The following is a 14014-nucleotide window of genomic DNA, read 5'->3' as shown; positions in this document are numbered from 1 at the left end:
CAAAGCTTCGCTTGGCCCAACATGGGGCTGAGCTCAAGAGGTTTGAGGGAAATTGGGTTCCTGTATTGATCCTGTTAGTGCACACAGTGAGCAGCCAAATGCTTCCTGCAATGCCTTTGGTTGGTTTGTCCTTCACCTGTAACTATTCTCCACGTTTTTCCTAACAGAAGTGTGGGGATGAGTTCTGGCACATAGTGCATGGCTGTGCAGAGAAATCTACATCCATGCACGTGCTGGGTGTGGTGGCTCTGAAGTTCTCCTGAAGCACAGTCCCACATGCCACTGCGACGTCCCTCTTGCATATCTCAGAGCTTAAAGTGGGTGGTAGGTCCAAATGTGAACACTAATCCCTAGCAGAGCCTGTATGCCGATATCCCAGCCTGCTCTTGCTATCTTGCACATTTTGCCGGGACGCTGTATCCTGCAACCAGAATCCCATCTGCTGGACAAGGCACCGTATTGCCTCTGGGCTGAAGCTGTGTGATGGAGTTGATCTGACGGTTCCAACCCTCCCAAGAAATGGAGGCATATTAAAACATGTAACTATTTTTAATAGTATGAAAAGGTCTCAGTGACTCTACAGGAAAGAAGCGCCAGAAAGGTATGAAGCTTCATTGGCATAACCTATGGTGGAGTCTACAAGATCCATGGGGCCCTCTGTCCTCTTGCCCTCCCACCCTGCCGGGCCTTGGCTGGCAGACCAGGTCAAGGTGGCACGTCCCTTATAGTTCTGTAGCCTTAGCTGCTCGTTGGTGTTTCTGTATGTCCTTCCTTTTCACCTCCATAGAGATGTCTGTGAGGTCTTGGATAAACTGCTGAACCTAGAGTGAGGAGGAGAGATGGGAGAGCTCAGAGCTGGGGAGTCTCCCTGCAGGGATGGGAACAGCAGGCCCTTCGCTGGCCCTTTCGGAAGGCAAATTTCGCTGACCAGGCTGAGCAGGAGGATAAGGCCTTTGCCTTGCTGGATCTGCACCACCAGAGTGGGCTTTTGGGGGTGAGTCTGAGTTCAGGGCAGAGGTGAATGGATCAAACCTTGGACATGGTTGATCTGCATCCCCTGCCCTGGCCTGCCTGGCTCCCTCCCCTTGTGCCCCACAGGGCCCACACCCTTCTGGGCCTCCATGGACAAGACAGGCCTTCCTGAGGTCCTCTGCCCAAGAGGTGAAAAGGGAGGAACCTGCTGGGCAGCTGAAGTTCCCTGGGCTCTCCCCTCCCTCAGGCAGCTGAGGGTTATAGCTGCTCCTCTTTCTGGGCAGGGAGAAGGGGTCTGGGCTGGCTCTACCACGTCCAGCTGCATGTGGTTGTCATCCACTGGCACGTTCAGGCTTCTTTTCATCTGCTTGCTAATGCACTGGAAGAGGTTGAGGATGGCCATCCTGATGGTCCCCAGCTCCAGGGTTCTCTGGGTAGCTATGTTCTGGATGTGGGCCCAGCAAGACTCCTGAGGGAAGAGGAGATGTGCAGCATGTGGACATACCCCACAAAGACGCTGCTTTCTGGGGACCCTGACTTGGAGATCTCAACTTCCACACTCATCTGGTTTGCTAGGGAGATCATGAACTTGCTGGAGGTGGTTCGGCTTGGCATGATACAAGCTGATTGAGGAACCACCACAGCTGCTCCTTGCCCCAGGAGCTTCTCCATCTCATCCAGCCCCTGCAGTCCTTGTCTGGTGGGTCTCACCCCATGTGCAGTCCCCACAGCAGGGCAACCTGAGAGCAGCACGCCCCACTGCCACCCTCCCAACCAGGCTCTGCCCCAAGGGACGCAATTCCTGGAGGCTGGGATATCCAGCAGGGGGATTTGGCGAGGCCCTCTCAGAGTGATGCAGGTGGAGCTGAGGGCCCTTCTGTGCTCTGAGAGGGGACTACACGTCAATGTGCTTCATTACAGCCCCATTCACCACAAGTCAGGTTATTTTTGGACTGGGTATGGAGGGAGGAGAGGGGATGAGCCCTGTTGGGCAGATGCTGTGTGAAGTATGAAAACAAATAGTAATAAAACCCAGCAAACCCGATTTCATTCCAAGTCCTGAGCCACCAGCAGTGGAGGCCAAGAGATGTGCCACACTGAAGCCCCACCGTGAGGATGCTACTGCAAGGAATGGTGAATGGAGGTGGGTATGGAGGTCAGGTAAACTTGAGCAGCACGTGGCAGAGCATGCTTGGGTTTTGTGCCAAGCAGAGCTCCCCAAAGACTGGCTCACTTTTCTCTGCTGGCTGAACTCAGTGTGAATTCAAGCAAGGACTGAAAGATTGTGATGGTTTTGTGAGAGCCTTGTTATAACCCCTGATGTAACCAGCCCCAGACCTGGCCTGGCTTTCTTCAGTCTACAGGCCCCTGGAGGGATGAAGCCCCATTACTAGGGGCCTTGCCACGATCCTATGGCTTTGTGATGAGCCATCAGCTGCTCCTGACACAGCCAGGCCTTGGAGATCTTCCCCTGCCCACCCCATGTTTCCTCACCCAGGTGAGGACATCACTGTGAGCCTCATCAAAGCGCAGTTTGAGCTGAGCCAGCTCGTTGTTGTACTGCAGGATCTCTTCATCTTTCTCTTCAATGTACTGGGCCAGGAGCTCCTTGGCTTGCTCAGATGCTTCCCTGCGCCCCCGTTCTGCCTGCAGCAGGTCTTTGCGCATTCTCACCAGCATCTTGTAGCGCCAAATGACTGTCTGGATCTCCTCAAACTGCAGGACAAGGCTTAGTAAACTGCAGGGGTTAGTAAACCCCCTGCCCTCCCCTCACTGTGAGCAGCAACACATCCCTGGTACAAGAACTTCCCACCGTACCAGTCCCAGAACCGCCATACGCAAGGTGTGCTATTGCACCTCTCCCCTGGGTGATCAGTGCTCTGATAAAACACAAAGCACTCCTGCAACTGCCTGCACCGAGCCACCTGGACATGGGCAGGGGCCAGCTGGAGTTTCAGGAGTATGGGCAGTGCACGGAGGGGTGCCCAGGCACCCCTGAAAGGGCAGCTCCCCTTTGCAGGCAACCTCTTCCCAGCCCATTTGAGGTCTCTGGGTTTGACTACTGCTATGATTTCCTTGGCTGTGTCTTATCTCCTTTAGGTCTGACACCAATGGAAGGCCGCCCCCTACCCCCTCGAAGCCATGAGTTATCTTCTTCATGGCTAAACTCACGTGCGAGGCCTTCACCACGTCCTCCAGGTACTTGCTGAAGATGGAGTACTTCTGCACTCTGTCGCTGAGTTTCTGGTGCTTATTTTTCAGGGCTTCCAGTTCCTTCTTAGCTCTCAAAAGCTCACTCTGCTTTTGCATCTTCATCTCTCTTTCCCTGCTGGCTTTCTTTAGAGCTTGGATTCGCAGTTTATCATTTTCCTGGTGATACATCCTCCACCAGCACACACACACATAGGGAAAGAAGGAGCTGGGTCACTCAACAGCACTGGCAGCAGTGAGCTTCCCAGAGGAGAGCCCAGTGCTGGGGCACCCCTGGGAGCATGCTCACCCCCAGTTTAACAGGGCCATCTCTCTAGCACTGACACTTTGGTCTCGGAGACATGGCAGTACAATTTTCAGACCTACTGGTATCTGTCCTTGGGTGCCAACAGTGGGGACAGGATGAGACCCTCCTGGGGGTTGCTCGGGGCCCTCAGGGCATCCCACTGGTGCACAATGAGCTGCCTCCTGCACTGACCCTGCCAGGGCTTTCCATGTCTGTGGTGTAAAGCCCTGAGCTGCCCTGGTTCCCTGCCCCCCCAAGACCTGTTCCTCGCACCTCCAGCCTTAATGGAGATGTGGGCAGACAGGGGTGTCCCCAGGCTCTCTTCCCAAGGGAGGGCAGGAGCTGGTGGCGAAGCCTTGGGTGGTGTTGGCTGCGCTGAGAAGGGGCAGCTGTACCTGTAGGACCCTCCCAGATTTCTTCATGTAAGCTTTGAGCTGAGCCTCCTTGATCTGCAGGTCCCTCCACCGGCAGGCGATGGCTTCCATCCTCTCCCTGAAGGCCTGGCAGGGCCAGAGAGAGCATGGCAGGGCTCCTGTGCCACAGCCACCCTCCAAGAGGCCACCAGCCGGCCCAGCCATCACCAGGACCCTGCTGCCCTTCTCACCTCCTCCTTCTCCTCCAGAGTCTTTTGCATCTGTTGGGCTTGTTTCTTCTTCTCCTGGAGGCAGATAAATGGACTCAGAGAGTCCTCCTCTGTCAGTCTGAGTTTCCTGCAGGAGAAGTTTTTGCTGAGGTGACATGCTGGGCTCAGCACCTCGGCGGGGGTTGGCCTGCCCTGACCTGTCACCGCTCCCCGGACCCGTCTCAGGTTTGGCCCAGCAGCATGAGTCTCCCAGGACCAGAGGGGATCCCATGGAGGGAGCAAGGGGGTGTTACAGGGAGGAACAGGGCTGGGGAGGGAGGCGCAAGGGAGAGCAAGGTGGTGGAGATGAGGAGGAGAGATGAGTTCACTGTGGTGGAGATAGGGGATGGGAGTGTGCCATGGGGGACAGGAGGGGTGGAGGAGACAGGGGAAGAGGATTGGGCAGGGTGGAGGAGATCCCTCACTTCAGCAGGGTCAGGAGATTCTGCTTGTACTGCACGCTGAAGTAGGCCGGCAGGTCCTCACTGCCCCTAGCAGCCATTGCTCCAGCCACCAGCAGCTCTCTGGGAGCCCAGGGCCTCCTGGTGCAGCTCGGCCCCGAGGCACGCCAGGCACAGCCCTGCCGGCCCACGGGCTCAGCGGTGTGTAGGAGACACCCCCAGGTAGGGCATGGACCGGGGGGCTCCTGCCTCTGCTCCCCCAGGGCCTTCCCTTTCCCCGGCTGTGCTGGTGGCCACTGGCTGCTGGTGGCCGGTTGGCCCGGAACAGCTTCCAGGGGCAGTTGGAAGGTGCTCGAGCAGTTACATGGCAACCGAATCAGGGCTTTTTGTTACAAACCTGGAATTATTGTCAGGCAAATATCACCCTGTGCTCACTATGGACCAGTAAGCTGGGGAAGGGCTGCCATATCTGTCCCCTTTAAACAGCAAGAAGAGGGATGGTGCAGGTGGGGACCACTAGGGATCCTCCCTGGGAAGGTGCTCCCCACCTCCTGCCCCACGGACTGGAGGAGCTCGTGGTCCCCAGCAGAGCACAGGACCCCGCAGGGCGAGCAACCAGGAAGGGAGTCCCAGCACACCCAGCTTCATGCGCTTGCTGCAGAAGTGACGGTGATCTGCTCCGTCACACAGAGCTGCAGAGCCGTGCATGTCCTCATCCTCCTGCGCCTGAGCTGTGCTCTCTGAAATAAAAAATAAAATAAAATAAAATAAAATAAAATAAAATAAAATAAAATAATAAATAAAATAAAAACAATTTTGGGGAGAGCAGTCTGAGGCAGGTGCTGGGCACTATGATCAGCAACTGAGGCAGTTAAAGTTCATTATCATTATGCATAATTGGAGACAGACATTTCCAAGGGGAAGCACTGGCTGACTTCCCAGCTTCACTGAGAATCCCCCATACGTGACACTGTCACATGCATGACAGGCAGGCTCTGGGGAGCAGGCACTGCCACCAGCCACCCTCCTGCCTGAAGGCACGTCTAGCACCAAAGGCTGCCTCGAACCTTCGGACTCACGTATTTCATTGTTCCCTTGGAGCTGCTGGTCTTCCACAGCAAGAGGAGAAAGTGCAGCCCATTATGAAATCTGTGGGGTTTTACTTTCCCCCATAGGTGGCTGTGGGATCCTTGAGCTTCACTCTGAAGAGCAGCACTTGCATGTTTGTGAAGGAAGAAGTCCCAGTGGGTTTTGTTCTTGCTGGTCAGCAGAAGCTGTAGTGAGTCCAAGGGGTTCACTCAAATGGTAGCTGGGCTGGGGAAATTTGGGGACCTCCCAGTGCTCCTGTGGCCAGGGAAAGCCCCTTCCCATGCATCCACTTCTCCACGTGTTGGCAGTAGGGAGCTGATGATTCCCTCTGCTTCTGCCTCCACCGCCCCATTTCGGCAGGCAGCGGAGCTGCTGGGGCGGGAGGTCTCTGCGCCTCGATTGTACAGCTCCTGGTGACGGTCACTCCTTGTGGTAGGCTCCATCACCACAATACCATAACGATAGGCATAAAACGTGCATTGTGGCAAACAGCTCTGACAGCAAGGCCTGGTCAACCCAAAATGTTATTTGGGGGTCATCTGCGGGGTGAGAAAGCTGGCTGAGTGCAGGACTGGTACATCCAGAAGATGTGGGGGGAGATGCCCCATGTTCCCCAGGTGATGTCTGCTGGGGTGAGCCCACATTGTACACCCTCTCCTGAACACCCAGCTATCCCGGGGGGTGTCAGAAGGGCCAGGGAAAGCTGACCCCATGCCAGCTGTGGGGTGGGAGCTCACCCATTTCATCCAGAAGATGCCAGCCCCATGCCTGTCCTGCAGGAGCTGTGATGGCCAATGCCTTGTCCTGTCCTGATGGGAAACCCTGAGAAGGTGTTTCACCGCAGTGGAAGTGCCTGCAGAAATCCTTTTTTTTTTTTTTTTTTTTTTTTTTTCCCTGTTTTAATGTTCCTGATCACTGTTTGCCGCTTTTATCCTCACACTGTTTTATCTTTGACAAACGCTTTCCTCCTCAATAGGCTATGCATTAAAAAAGAGTTTCTTCCTATTATGCTCTCCATAGCAACTGCATCAGCTTGCCATGAATAAATTACCCCTGACTTGACATCCCTTATTAGAATATAGAAAATGCCATTTCTGAGTCATAGCTACCCAGTAGGAACCTTCTCTCTTCATCCCTTAGGTACATCCCCCATTTTTTTACTCTTTGAAGGAAACTATTTTTTTTTCTTTTAAATCTCCTGTGCTCCTGAAGACCCTGGAGTTGAAGCTTGATGGAAAGCCGATGCAGACCTTCCCTTCTGGCCATCAGAAGCTCCCAGTACAAAACACTTTTGGTGATTCCTCCAAATCGCACCAAGCTCTGTATCGGCATGACTTTGAATGATCACATCTCTTCCCAGCACCTTTCCCCAGTTCTTAGGTCCCCAGGGGATGTGCTGAAGGGAGGAGATGACCCTCCAGGGAGGTTGTCCCTATGCCTTGGGGACACGGACACCTTGGGGATGCTCGAACATGGCTCTCCATCAAGTGCTCCGCCCTGGACAACTCCAATTAGCCAAAAGCACTTGAATTTTCCATGGGACTGTGTGGCCACAGCCCAGGAGAGGGAGCACTTACTAAACAAGTGTGCAGTCCCCGCAGCATCCCGGTCCTGCCCCGTTCCCCTGCCTCAGAACAACTGCAGGCAGCGTTCCCGAGGGTGGCAGGAGTCCGGCTCTCGGGCACAGCCATGTGCATGCAGCCGGTGCTGGTGGCAAGGCAGGATGAATTTGCTGATCTATAAGGGAAGGGGTGGGGGAGCCTGACTCACCGCTCAGCGCCTCTCCCCACGTCGCTGTGCTCCCCTGCTACCTTCTCTGAGTCATCTGGTGCAGCAGGATTTCGGCTTAACCCTGCAAAGCCAGGGCTGTCGGAGGTGCCCATCTCCCCTGGGAACATCAATGCCTCTTCTACAGGCTGGGCTTTGCTCTGCAGAGCAGAGGTTCTCCATCCCTAGGGTTCGCGGGCACTGATTTGTCCCAACATCTGTATCTGCACCCCAACCCAGGGGCACCTTGGGGTGCACCTCCCACGCCACGGGCTGGGAGGAGGCGCAGGCTTGGGGGCTGATGGAAGGAGCAGCAGGAGACAGAGCTAAGAAGTGGTTTCCAAACAGCAAGCTCTGCACCTGCTTGCAAGCCAGCACACCCTAAAACTGACGTAGTCATTTCCAGGCACCTGCAAGACAGCACAGGCTGATGGGAGAGCGCAGGGCAGCTCTGCTCTGCTGTCAGACAGATGTGTGGACATGGAAAACCCTACCTGGCCGCTGTCTCTCCCACCTGGGGCAGGGTGACCTTTTCTGTTGCAGTTTCAGCTTCCAGCATCCGTCCTGGCCCCAAACCGGCCTTTGTGGTGTCTGCAGGGCAGCCGCTGCAAGTGGCCCTCTGAAGGTGACAGCAAGTCAGGAGCACCAGCCTTGCCAATGGGGTTGTGTCATTGCAGGATATGTCCCTGTTACATCAGGGTTTTGCTGCTGGTCCCTGTGTGTTTATGTAGGGACTTCTAAGCCCTGAGCTCCTGGAGTCATGGGATTATACAAGACTATTCAATCTCCATGAAACAGAAGTTTCCAGTTAAAGAACCCCCCCTAGAAACTCACAACCCCAAGGGTTTCTGCGTGCATCAGGCTCTGCGGTCAGGGCAGCAATTTGTCCAGCTCCCCTCTTGCAATGTCATCTCTGTTCTCATTTAGCTGGGTTGCAAAACTTAAACGTACTGCTGAACCCACTAACGGAACTGCACCTGGGTGTGTAGGCTTCATTGCAGAGGGTTGTTCCGCACCTCCCTGCCGTGCCTGCTGCTTCAGCTGCTGGTCCCATCCTGGCCTGGTGCAGCCTCTGCAGAGGATGCAGAGGGCAGCAAAGCCAGGAGATGAAGAATATTTGCTGCGAGCTCTCAGCACAAGAGAACAGCAGCCTGGACATTTGGGTGAAGAAGGGAGAAAGGGAACGCTGTTTCCTGCTGCAGAAGACCAATTCAACACAGGCATCTGGGGATGTTTCCATTTTAAGACTTCATTTGCTGAACACATCTTTATCGCAAGTGAATGAGACCAAAAAGGACAGTTTGCTCGTTTGTGTACAGAGAGGCCCATGAATCAAAAAAATAAGGACGATGCAGCGGGGATGAGAAGCAAACTATGACTCAGTGTCCAGACACCCCCGCGGCAGCAGCGATCGCTGGACCATGTTAAGATGGGTTTATTCGCTTGCTGTGTGATGGGGAGGGTGTGATGCCTGCCACAGGGGGCTGGCTCTGCTTCCAGCCTCCAGATGTTGCCTCTTCCCCCAGGCAGGTGCTTTTGCCCCTTCCTAGGGGTTTCTGGGCAGCCAACTGCCCCTTACCCTTTTTCAATTCAAGCTGGAGTCTGGGTGGTGTCTGCAAATGGCAAGTTTTAAGGGTAATTATCCAAAGTCATGGTAGATGTCTTCAGTGGGGACATCCCCATGGGACAGGGCACCCCAAGGTCCCTTTGTAGCTGGCGAGGGGGTAAGCGCTGCCAGGGAATAACCCTTCTGATGCCCAAATCACCTTCTGGAAGCTTCTGTTTTCCTCCATGGCCTATCCAGGGCACCTGCCATGACAATTGACATATCCAGCTTGGCCACCTTGAGCACCCTGGCTGGGCCCTGCAGCCCCTCACTTGACCTGGTGCCTGCTTAATCATTGGGTTCAGCCCCAAAGTGCCCGAGTTCACCTTTTGTGGTGCAAGTCATCTCCAACCCAGAAGCACCAAGTGCATGGTCGTTTCCCAGGGAAGCTCTGACAAGCACAGCCGGCATTGCGGCAGCGTCAGGAATGCAGAGGGAGCATCGCTGTGAAAAGAAAGGGGCTCCTTTTTGTCTTAGAAGAGTTTTGCCTGGGGGAGTCAAGTCCCGGCCACAGCACCAGCCTGAGGCAGTTCTCCAGCTGCCCAGCATGGGGACAGGGATGGAGAACTGGTCCTGAATGTTCATCTGGGCAGAGAGAGCCACCATGAAGCAATCCCCCGGCTCCTACACTCGGCTGTTCTCCAGCACAAATTGCTGCAGAGATAATGAATTTCCTGTGCCCTTGCACCAGTCAAAGCTGCCTCTCCTACCACAGCTGCAGGAAAGGTCTTGCCCTCTTTTCTCTCCCATCAGAGGTTTGGTCACAGCTCCACGGGAGCTCAGACACACAGCAGGATAACTGCAAGGCCCCAGGTTCTTGGATCTCTTGGGCTGGGTTCAGCTCTTGGGTAACCAAGAAGAGCTCAAAGCCCTTTCCCAAGCACTCAGCCCTGGCTTAATTCTTTCTCTGGGGCTTTGAAAACCTTTCTGCCAGGCCTGGTGGCACCAGATGACACCTGACTCCACTGAGCCCCAGAGGAGACGTGGGCACAGGTGGGACTGCGGAGGGACCGGTGAGCACCCCTCAGAGCACAGAGGTGCTGGCAGGAGGAGGAATAGGGCCCTGGTGTGGGCAGAGCCCAGCGACAGCCACAGCGGGGTGCCTGGGTGTCTCAGCTGTACTGCAGCTCCTGAAGAGGCCCAGAGCTCAGATACGTGAAGTCCCTCTGGGGATGCTCAAAGCGTGGATGGAGGCTCAGGCTCATCGCAGCATTCAGAGCCACCTGGCCCTCGGTGTTGCAGCACGGCTCAGACCCAGAAGCAGACCAGATCTGGCCTGAATCACGTCACCTAAACCCAGATGTGCAGGGCAGGGTGTTTCCCTGAGCCACGAGGCTCCGCTGGTGCTCGCAGTTGCTGAGGAGGGCACACTTTTGTGTGCAGCTGGGGCTCTTCTGAGTGCTGACAAAGCAAGCTACGTGGTCAGCCAGCAAAGCCCTGTCTGTGGTGTTGCCTCATCCTCCTTTGCAGCCCAGATAGGTCTGACTGTCCCACCATGCTGGACATAAACCCCGGGGGAGGATGCAGTGATATGGGAGCTGTTTGCAGGCTGGGGTCACCTCTGGGAAGGGGATGCTCAGGGCCTGATACCTGACAGGAGACCAGGCTTTCCCCACAAATCCCTACAATGGTGCAGAAGCCTTCTCAGGTCCTTTCATGCTGCTCTGTATTTGTGCACCAGTTCCCTTCTCACTCCTCAACACAAATCCTGCTGAAATCAGTCCCGAGTGAATGACAGGATTTCAGAATTAGACCCTGCAAATACACAGTTTTGCCCAATTTTGTTTTTAGGCACTGCAGACTCCTCTTTATCCTGCGACCCCCCGAGCACCTCCCTGCACACACACAGGCAGTGCCGCCATCCCCAGGCTGTGTCCATGCAGTCCACATCACCTCCAGACCTGCATTTCTCACCCTGAGTGCATGCAACCCCACAAAGCCCAAATGCACATATACTCGTGCATTACAGCTGCACCACCCAAACCAGGTGGGAAAATATAGCCCAGAAACACAGGGCCAGCCCCAGCAACCTCCTCTGAGCTATCTCTGCAACCAAACCAGGTTTTGATGGATGTGTTAAGCTGCCATAATCCGTCCGTGATTCTCCTGCAGACACAGCCCGGCCCCTCGCCCTCAGCTGCTCATTCCCAGCCCTTCACACCCCCACGCTGGCACAAGTGTCTGGGTAGCCCTGACCTGGAACCGACTGCCTGGAAAACAGCATGGCCAAAGTAAAAGAGCAGCTCTAGAGCCCATAGAGCACTTGCATGCATGAAGATTGTGCCCAGGAGTGGGGCAGTGCTTGCAGAAGGGCAGGAGATGGCTCGTGCCCCAGTGGCCGTGCTTCAGGCTGCTGCCTTCAGCCTGGAGATCTGCCCCGAGCAGGGCTGATGCTGGGGCTGGGCTTCCCGTGTGCTCTTTGGACATGCACCGCAGCCCAACATGCTGATACAGCTCACAGCATCACTTCTTCCTTTCTGCCGGGTCATCAGGCCTGAAAAATGAGGACACGAGATTCATTTGGAGTGAACTGATCCATTTAGAAACCATTTAATAATTCCTCCTGACTTGGTCCAATGTCACTCTGATGATGGGTTCATGGTCCCTCTCCTTCTTCTGGCCAGGTTTGCTGCTTTTCATCATGCCCACTTTGAAACATCCCCATGAGCTCGCCCAGGCCCCCAAAATGAGTACATCCCATGTATCCACCTGGTCTTTAATCCTACCTCTTCTCTTCTGCCTGTTTTCTCTCCTCCCCTTTCATTAGCTCTCTGGTCACGTCTGGATTTCTATGAGGATTAAAGCTAAAAAAAGAAACCACCAAACTCTTCTGCATTCCCTGCATCCCCCTCTGTTAGTTCTCCTTCCCCACTGAGCAGCGAGCTGAAGCTCTTCTTCATCTTCCTCCCTGCAGGTGTTCTTCCTCCTGCCTGCGGTGCCCCTGCACGCAGCAGCCTCTGCTCTTCCATCACATCCCCCTCACTTTTCTACCCCTCCACATTCAGATTTGCTCGTGTGCAGTTCTTCCCCAGTGTTTGAGGGCTTGTGCAGCCCTCCGGCGCCTCTCCTAGCATATCCTTCCGTGCTGCGATCAGTTCCCCTGGTGCTGAGCTGAAGTCATGCTCAGCACTGCCACCTCTCCTGCCCTCCGTGCCCCCCAGGCCCCCTTCCAGGAGGGTCCCTGCAAGCTGATGACTGCCTGTTTCTTTTCTGTCTGTACCCCACAGCTCTTGTCCTTGGGTTTTGTATCCTCACATTTCAGATGAAATTTGCCCATGTACCTTTCCCCTGCTCAGCCCTTATTTAAGCTGAAAATGATGAGTGAAGAGCTCTGATTTGCATGTGGCTCCTTTTTTTTTTCCCACCCAAATTGGCCCCATCCACACCTTCTCCCTCTTAGGAAAGTGCAGCAGGGCTGGTACAGAGGACAGGGAAAGCTGTGTGCATCCAGCTCCTCACCACGCCGCCACAACAGTGAGGAGGTGATGCCATCCCCAGGCTCGGGGAAAAATAGCAGAGGCTTTGAGCAGCGAGGAGGAGACGGGAGCCGAGGCACACACCCAGGCGTGGTGGGCGCTGGGGGTGAGGAACCAGCTCTGGTTTCCACAGCTGTCTCCTCCAGCACACAGCCCTGGGGCTCAGCACCCCCCAGAATCTCACACATGCTCTGCAGAGGGAGCAGTGCTGGTCTGTGGCGACACACGGCTCCTCTTGCACCAGCTGGCCCAGGCTCGTGACCTCCCAGCACATACTGGTATGTCACTGGGAGCCCCAAATCTCCCAAATCTCTCTGCAGAGCCTCTGAGGACAGGTCCTGCCATGCTGCAGGTGGAGGTGTGACCTGCAGGGCTTCGTGCTGCCCTGGGGATGGAGAGGGAAGATGGGCTGATGTGCTGTGCTCCACAGCACTCAGGGAACATGCGGCTGCCCAGGCTGAGCCAGCGGATGGGTTTTACACACAGACCTGGTCTCTCAGAGCCCGGCAGGGAAGAATGTGTCCCAGATTGGGCAATTTGGATATCTTCAACTTCTTCCATCGGGCTCTGAGCCAGATGGACGAAGCTCAGCTGAGGGGGCCGCTGGGCAAAGGCGCCTCCATCCTTCCCTTGGTGGAGCTGAGGAAACTGGGGGCAGAGCAGGACACGGGTCTGATAGAGGGCTGCAGCCCTCCCTGCCCTCCTGTCCCTTTCCCTCCCCTCCTCCACTTCTGCTGAGTCCCCAGACCTTGCTCTTCCCTCCCAGGGACCTTGGCAGTGAGGTGGCCAGGCTGTCTCTGGGGTCTGGGAGGTCCCATGGAGGGTTTGGGGCCAACCCTATAAACCAGGGCTGGGCTCCCCAGGTACTGGGGTCTCTTCTTCCCCCTGGTTCCTCACCCCATATTGGAAGGTGATTTCTCCATCCCCTCCTCTCTTGCTCTTCGACCCCGATCCTGTCCCAAAAGCAGTTGCCACCAAACCCCACAATGCCACGAAAATGAACTGGTAAGGGGGGAGCCAGGAGGATCCCATGGAGCTGGGAGCTCAGTGCATGGTCTGTGGGGAGAGCCTCCCTGGGAAGGGATGGAGACCTCCTGTCTCAAAAAAGTTCACACCCCAAAGTACCTGCATTTGTGTAATTAATTCCCTGTCTGAGGGCAGCACAGTGACACCCCTGCAGGGGCTGTCACAGGGAAGGACCCCCAGGGCGAGGTGATGGGCGTTTCCTCCTGTCTGGTCCTTTTTGCAAAGTGTACAGCTGGAAGTCTACTAAGGCAGTTTTATGGGAGCTCACGCTGAGAGCTCAGATTAATTAGCTGGCAGCACTGCTAATGAACTCTGTTGTGATGAGATGTGCTGGGAAATGCACAGCTCGGAGGCCTTTGGGAAGGGGGGTCTGGTGGTGGGCACAGTCCCTCTCCAGCCAGGCTGTGTCCTCGCGCACAGCCGTATCTGTTCCCTCCACCTGGACAGCCGCAGCCACATCCCTCTGTTTGTCTCTCCTCCATCCCGTCCATCTCCTGAGATCCTGCAGCAACCAGCTCAGGCAGCCTGGGAGCATTTCCCTGCTCGCTGGCCCTGCAG

General features: G+C 55.5%; 1 protein-coding gene across 1 annotated transcript; it reads right to left on the bottom strand.

Annotated features, from left to right (window-relative positions):
* Nucleotides 1–530: 530 nt before the first annotated feature.
* CCDC42 (coiled-coil domain containing 42) lies at nt 531–6322 on the bottom strand. Its single transcript, XM_040530936.1, has 8 exons — nt 6319–6322; nt 4517–4874; nt 4074–4179; nt 3865–3969; nt 3145–3342; nt 2467–2688; nt 1283–1441; nt 531–821 (listed from the first exon to the last, which is right to left on the bottom strand). Exons 1-8 carry the CDS (start codon nt 6320–6322, stop codon nt 723–725), a joined length of 1251 nt encoding a protein of 416 aa, XP_040386870.1. The 3' UTR covers nt 531–722.
* Nucleotides 6323–14014: the final 7692 nt, after the last annotated feature.

Source organism: Cygnus olor, chromosome 18 (genome assembly GCF_009769625.2).
Source record: "Cygnus olor isolate bCygOlo1 chromosome 18, bCygOlo1.pri.v2, whole genome shotgun sequence".
NCBI lineage: Eukaryota > Metazoa > Chordata > Aves > Anseriformes > Anatidae > Cygnus > Cygnus olor.
The sequence above is the reverse complement of the archived record's forward strand: the minus strand, read 5'-3'. Positions and strand labels throughout refer to the sequence as shown.